This window comes from Orycteropus afer, unplaced genomic scaffold (genome assembly GCF_000298275.1).
Source record: "Orycteropus afer afer isolate SDZICR_OR568_19922 unplaced genomic scaffold, OryAfe1.0 scaffold01105, whole genome shotgun sequence".
In the NCBI taxonomy this organism is placed as follows: Eukaryota; Metazoa; Chordata; class Mammalia; order Tubulidentata; family Orycteropodidae; genus Orycteropus; species Orycteropus afer.
Genome location: NW_006922692.1, coordinates 203,156 through 210,927, shown reverse-complemented (window position 1 = coordinate 210,927; position 7,772 = coordinate 203,156). Strand labels below are relative to the sequence as shown.

At 46.9% G+C, this 7,772-nt stretch overlaps 1 gene segment (V, D, J or C); it reads left to right on the top strand.

Annotated features, from left to right (window-relative positions):
• Window positions 1–6,961: 6,961 nt before the first annotated feature.
• Window positions 6,962–7,489, top strand: LOC103212795. The segment is given in 2 exon segments: window positions 6,962–7,046; window positions 7,137–7,489. Coding segments are annotated over 2 exon segments (399 nt in total).
• The last annotated feature ends 283 nt before the right edge of the window (window positions 7,490–7,772 follow it).

Genomic DNA, 7,772 nt, shown 5'->3' with positions numbered 1-7,772 from the left:
GCTGCTCCACACGGGACTGGTCTCAGTCTCTGCTCTCTGTCTGCAGGTGTCCTGTGTGATGTTCAGCTGGTGAAATCAGGGGGAGATGTGAGACAACCCGGAGGGTCTCTGAGCCTCTCCTGCAAAGCCTCTGGATTCACCTTCACTGACTATGGGATGAACTGGGTCCGCCAGGCTCCAGGGAAGGGGCTGGAGTGGGTGGCATTAGTGAGTCAACCCAGTGGACAGAATCAGTATTACTCTCCCTCAGTTCAAGGAAGATTCACAATTGCCAGGGACAACCCTACAAGCACAGTCTCCCTGAAAATGACAAACCTGAAAGCTGAGGACACTGCCGTGTATTACTGTGTGAGAGACACAGTGAGGGGAAGTCAGTGTGAGCCCAGACATAAACCTCCCTGCAGGAAGGGGGTGGGCTGCAGGGGGCCCTCAGGATGCATGGAGCAAAGGGACCCAGCTCAGAAGCAGGTGCAGAGGAAGGCCATGGTTCCCTTTTAAGCCTTATGCTTCCTGTCCCTGCTCAGCAAAAGTCTTACCCAAGGACCATTATGTCTTATTCCATGTAACTCTTGTGTCTCTCACCCAAGAAAGATTAAAGTATAACCATGATTCACTTTGATGTTTAAACCTGAATTTTCCAGATTTCTTCTAGAAATAATCTTTCAGTAAAGTTTTATGGATCAGGAAATCATGTGTCCTCAGTCCAAAGTCTAACACATGCAATACTTTGTGTGTTTTCTATACTCTCTCATTCATGCTGCAGTAAACACTTCACTAAGAGAATAGTCAGTAAGTTCTATGGTGTTTTAGAAAGATAGATAGACAGACCGATAGATGATGGATGAATGGATGGATGGATGGATGGATGGGTGGACAGACATAGATAGATAGATAGGTAGGTAGATGGGTGGATGGTTGGACAGATGGGTGGAAAAATGGACAAATGGACAGATGGACTGATGGACAGAGAGGTATAGATAGATAGACAGACAGACAGACCAATAGATAGAAACTCCAACCCTGCAGATCTGGTAGAGAAACCCAAACCCCAGGATTCCAGGTGTCCCCATTGCGTGATCTGGGCTGAACACAGACGAGTCTCCGTGGAGTCTGTGCTGAGCTCGGTTTTGCGTGTTGCTGTTTTAAAAGTTCACTCACTCAGAGAGTGAGTGTATGTGAATGGGCATGAGTGAGAGAAACAGGAGGGTGTGTGGCATTTTCCTGACCAGGATGTCTCTGTGTTTGCAGGTGTCCAGTGTGAGGTGCAGCTGGTGGAGTCCAGGTGAGGCCTGAGTCAGCCTGGAGGGTCTCTGGGACTCTCCTGTGCAACCTCTGGATTCACCTTCAGAGATCACTACATGAACTGGGTCTGGCCAGGCTCCAGGGCACGGCCTCCAGTGGGTCTCACGTATTAGCAGTGGTAGTGCTGTAGCAATACTATGCAGACTCCGTGAAGGGCAGATTCACCATCTCTAGAGACAACGCCAAGAACACGCTGTATCTGCAGATGAACAGTCTGAAAGCTGAGGACACAGCCATGTATTACTGTGTGAGAGACACAGTGAGGGGAAGTCAATGTGAGCCCAGATGAACACTTCCCTTGTAGGGACAGGAACAGGCAGCAGGGGGGGCTCCAATCCCACAGAGCTCAGAATTCAGACCCAGGAGTAGGTGCTTATTTAATTTAAGGGTTGATTTCCTATTGTGATCTGGGAATTCCTCTCCACCTCCCAGTTTTCCCCAGGAAATCTCTCTATTTTATGATGCTTTACCTACCACATATCTCTGCTGCTCACCATCCCTTCCTGGGAGTGCTCTTGTCAGGGATTACACAGGGATGTTATTGTTTTCAGGCAGCATAACTTTCTTCTTATGCTTTCTCCACAGGGGTTCTGTCCCAGGTCACCCTGGAGGAGTCCAGTCCTGGGCTGCTGAAACCCACCCAGACCCTGTAGCTGACGGGCACCTCCTCTGGGTTCTCACTGAGCACTAGTGGTGCGGGTGTCGGCTGGATCTGTCAGCCTCCAGGGAAGGCACTGGAGTGGCTCACACACATATGGTGGGATGATGATAAGCGTTACAACCCATCTCTGAAGAGCCGGCTCAAAATCTTCAAAGACACCTCACTGAGTGTGATGTGTTCCTGGCTTATCCCATGCAGCTACACCCCTGAGCCTCTCCACTCCTCTCTCATCACATCTCTCCTAAGTCCTCCTGATGATTGCCTCACTTTGTCCTTAGCTCCTGATCTTTTTATTTTTTCTTTCTTATTCTCCAACATCTGCCACCTCCATTGGTGAATCCAGGTGACCCCTGTTCATGTGACCTGCTGACTCACCCGTTCTCCCCATGCTAGTGATGGACCCTTTGTGCACTTTCTCCCCAGGGCATCAGGCCCTGCTGCCTCTCATCCATGTGATCTCACTCCAGGCCCAGCGGTCATGGAAATCGCTCCATCTTTGATGTCCTCAGTGAGGGATCCTCCTCTCTGAGCCCCACTGTGCTGTTCATCTATGGCTCCTTTCCACACCTCAATCATCAGGGCTCCACTGTGAACTCAGCTGGGTGTCTGAGTGTTAAATATTTCCCTAATGTAGTCCATTGACTGATTATCCAGTTTGGCTTTCTGAGGCAAAAGTGAAGGATAAAAACAAAATTGAAGTGCCTAAACAGTGAGGATATTTAGAATTTAATGAAACAGGAAGCTGTGAAATGAGTGCCTCTAAGTTGGTAAAGTCAGTGATGCGTGTGCCTGTGTAATTTGGTTCCTAATCTCCTCTCTGATATAACTAGCATCCCAGCTTCACAGCTGTTTGATTCCCGTCAGGTCTGCATGACAAATTCAGCCCCAAGTGGCACATATGGCTGGAAACATGGGTTGGAGGAGAGGAGACACATTTCTTCTGGAATCCTCTTCTGAATGACCCCGAGTCCCCACGGGCCATCTCTCTGCTTCCTTGGCCGTAACTATTCATTAAGAACAAATTCAAATGACCTGAACGTTACCTTGACAGAGTGCTGTATGTTTTTGCACTGTCCGGGCTTCCGTGCTTCACAGTGACTCCGACAATGACAATGACTCATAATTCTTCCCACGTACTTGGCCCCTTCATTCCTGAAGTTCTGACTCCATTCTTCATTTTCTTATCAGCTGCTACAGAGGGAAAAGAACCATCATCAAAGTAAAACCTTGCACCAACTCTTTGTTCTCCCTTTCTTCATGGTGGCTTGTTCCTCTCAGCAAGTTCATCATGGCTAGCCTTCAACATGATCTCACATAAATCGTTATCCCTCATCAGTGGATTCACGAATTGCTATTCTCTGCTAGGTCTCTGACAATAATTTTAACACAGTCTAAACCTCAGCTATAAACTGATACAGTCAAGTTGATTCCGATTCACAGCCACCCTATAGGACTGAGTATAACTTTCCCACAGGGTTTCCAATTCTGGAAACCCTGCTCCCACAGAAAGGCTGGTGAGCTTGAAAGTTTTTGATTAACAGGCTGTGCTTAAATGTGTGTGTCCAGGGCTTCTTGAGGCAGGTGTTGTTGTCTCAAATGATCTCCACAAGGGCCGGAGGGTATTTTCAGTCACAGTGACCTAATAGTTTCTTCTTAACCTGGGCATGAGCAGACCCCAGGGACTCACATACACACTCATAAACATGCTCACTACTTGTAGTTTTTGTTTTGTCTCTGAGAGCTAACTCTTTATGTCAGTAATTTTTCTGATCCACCACTCCCTGAAGACTAAGCAGACACTGCTTCATCTGTGTAAGCTGAGGTCTGGGAATATTTGATGAGAAATGGGACCATCTGAGTCTGGATGTGATCCGCCTCCTCCTGCCCTCTGCAGCCCCACAGCAGGTCATCCCACTCTTCCAGGCTCAGCCCACAGGGTGCAGACTTGTCCTGTTTATCAGGTCATCTGAATTATGCTGACTCCCCTGTTCCTTGGCCTATTCCCTGCACTCAGCCATGGAGGTTGTTGACTAATTCACTTGTTAATGTCAGTTAACTCAGTTGCTGCTGAGGGAATCCAACTAACAGGGACCCTATGGGACAGAGTACATCTTCCTGACAGGTCCCAGCCTTTGATCTCTATGGAAGCAGATGGCCAAGTCTTTCTTCTGAGGGGCAGTGTGTATGTTCCAACCGCTGACCTTTCAATCATCCGTGAGTGGTTAACCACTGCCCACAAGGGCACCTTCTATGTATGGTTCTCAGGGGTTGGTTTGAACACTGATTGTTGTGATAACAATATGTAAAACCATTGAGTCCTTACTATAAAGTTTACAAATAAAGTCATTCCCATGATTCTCAATTTTAAGGTTTCCTATTGAAAAGTTTCCCTACTGAACCAAGGCGAGTGAGGTCACATCCTCAGGGTCTCACAGTGCAGAGGGACCGAGCTGTACTGTGCTTCCCACCACTCTTTATTGGAAGGATCTCAGCCATAATTCCAGGATTCAGGGACACCTCCCCTCTGGAGGGCAGCTTTCACATGATTTTTCAACATAAACTCCTTCCTGGGAGAGAGTGTTTCCCTCTGTGCAAGGTGATATTGGCCCTTCTGGAAGTCATTCAGAAAGCAGTTCTATTGCTCAAAATAATTCAAATTATTTCTGCTAAAGTCGTGGAAATCATGTTTATATATATATATACCCACCAATATATACCCACCAGCCACTCCTCGGAAGGAAGGTTGGGCAATCCTACTTCCGTAGTGATACTGCCTCAGAAACCCAAGGAGGGGTCGCTATGAGCCGGGGACGACTCGACGGCACATAACAACAACAACAACAACTATATATATATATATATATATATATATATATATATATATATATATGATGAATTAATGAACAGTATAGAAGGTTAATAGAAATATGAACACTGATAAAGATAAGTTTGAAGAGCCATGGTTCCTTTTATTCTTAGTTTCACAAGGCAGGCCCTCAGCTCATCACCCCATATTGGACGTGTGCACTTCTGCCCAGTGCACCAATGCCAGCTCACAACAAGGTAAGTGTGGAACACACGAAAACCCATCCTTCCTGAGAAAACCCTTGATCTATAGACATGTCTAATGGATCAGTTCTCCCAGGAGCTGAACTCTGGGACTTCTGTGGACACGGTTGTGTAATATTGTGTGAGAGATGGAATGTGACAAGACACAAACTTCCCTGCAGGGAGAAGGCTGGGCTGCAGGGGGCACTCAGGACCCATGGGCCACAGGGCCCATCTGGGAGAAGATGCAAAGGAGCCTAGGGAGGAAGTTCTGAAATCAGCCTGGTGTTTCCTTTTCCTGCACACATAATGTTTTCCCACAGACCTCACAATTCTGTGATCATGGATGTGTGTGTGTGTGTGTGTGAGTTTACTTTTATAAAACACCAAAATAAAAGTAATAGGAGTGTATTCAAAAAACAAAACTCACTGCACTAGACTCAGTTCTAATAATAGTGACCCCCACTTGTATTTTAATTCCTGTCTTTAACTTGATATCCAAAACATTTGCCACTTGTGAATCTCATCTGGTACATTGTTCATTAAGACTCTACTTTGCTTGTCATCAGTATGCTCCATGATTTTTCTTAACTAGGACAGGAGATATTAATGTACAGATGAAAATTATATATATATATTTTTTTTTTTCCTCATGGGTGTTATTGCATTCTTCCTATGCTACTTACAAGTCACAAAGGATTATTCTCTGGCTTTGAAATCCAGTGACCATTTACTTTCCAGGGATTTTGGCCTCTAGTGCTGCTCTCACTGAAAATACCACAAATGGACTGACAGCATCAATAGACAGGGACTAATTCTCTTACAGGTTTGGAGGTTAGCTTAATGAGTTCAAAATGCCAAGCTCTAGGGACTGGGTGAACGGCCCTCAATCTTGGGCTTCAGCTCTGTTTTTTGCTCCCAGCCCACTGGAGGTGAAGGTATCTCTTCACTAGAACAGCCGCTCGCTGATGAGGCTGACAAACCTGAAGTGAACAAATAAAATGGCACAGTCCCAACATCACCAAGAAACACGGCAGGCCACAAGTGCAAGTCCACAGACAGTCCCAGGATCGCCAAGAAACATGACATGGTACTGAATGAAGATTTGGCTGCATCCAGGGTCCAAGCATGCCATAAAGGTGCAGAGACCTTTCTCAAAGTTTTTCCTTATATACTGGAAACAGACCATATCCCCAAGGCAGCTAATTAGCAAATGTCACCATGGAATTAATTGCCAGTCTCATCATGGGGGAATAACTGCAACCAGTTGCCCAGACACCCAAAAGCAGGCCCAGCCAAGTCAATACACAACCTAACTCCCACACTGGTTTTCAGACTTGGCTGGGACTGGCACCTTCTTTATTCATTTTCAATGGCACTCAGAATTCACCTGCACAGACCCTGGTTCTCTGTACATTCTTGACATAAACACTAGCATACAGCAAACTCATGCCCTGTTCTCATAACAGACAGAGGATTCTGCAAACCTCACGAGGCATGTCCAGCTCAGACATGGAGGTGGTTCAGGAAGGTGGTTGTGTCCACTTGTGAGACGTAAAGTCCCACACACAGGGATAACTCTTACCAGGTGTGTGTTCAGGTGCACTTGACACTGTCCCTCCATGTCCTGCCTGTAGTTTTGCTTCAGGAAATTATGGGAAATATTGGAATCAGTAAAAGGAAATCAGCTTATGGATAGCAAGCGTTTATCACAGCACAATCTACAAAAAGAAATCATAATTTTACCAAAAACTATCTTTGCCACCAAACAACCTCAAGGATACCCCTGTCTGCTCTGGGGTATGGCCCTCTCAGATGTTATGCAACTCCACATATTGCTATATAGGAGGAGGAGATGCAAATCGGGCCCCGCCCTCAGCTGATGAAAACCAGCCCAGCCCCAACCCTGCAGCTCTGGGAGAGGAGCCCCAACATCAGGATCCCAGGTGTCCGCATCCAGTGATCTGGGCTGAACACAGACGAGCCTCCATGGAGTCTGTGCTGAGCTGGGTTTTCCTTGTTGCTGTTTTAAAAGGTCATTTTATGGAGAGAAAATGCATGTCAATGGGCATGAGTGAGAGAAACATGTGACGGTTTCCTGACCAGGATGTCTCTGTGTTTGCAGGTGTCCAGTGTGAGGTGCAGCTGGTGGAGTCTGGAGGAGGCATGAGTCAGCCTGGGGGGTCCCTGAGACTCTCCTGTGCAGCATCTGGACTCACCATCAGTGGCTACTGGATGTACTGGGTCCGCCAGGCTCCAGGGAAGGGGCTGCAGTGGGTCTCACGTATTACTAGTAGCGGTAACACATACTACGCAGACTCCGTGAAGGGTCGATTCATCATCTCCAGGGACAACGCCAAGAACACGCTGTATCTGCAAATGGACAGTCTGAAAGCCGAGGACACGGCCATGTATTACTGTTCGACACACACAGTGAGGGGAAGTCAGTGTGAGCCTAGACAAAAACCTCCCTTGTAAGGACAGGGACATGCAGCAGGTGGCACTCCTGACCCACTGAGCTCAGAATTCAGACCCAGGAACAGGTGTATATGTCATTTATGGGCTGATAACCTATTGGGATCTGGGGACTCTCCTCTATCTCACTGTTTCCCCAAGGGAATGTCTCTATTTTTATAATTATGTGCCCCTCCACCCACCATCTTTAAATTCAAAAGTTGTAACAAGAGGAAGCATTCTCACACCCAGAAAAGCAGTCTGTCCCTTGTGGAGGGAAAGGACTCTGCCAGGATCCCACCCTGAG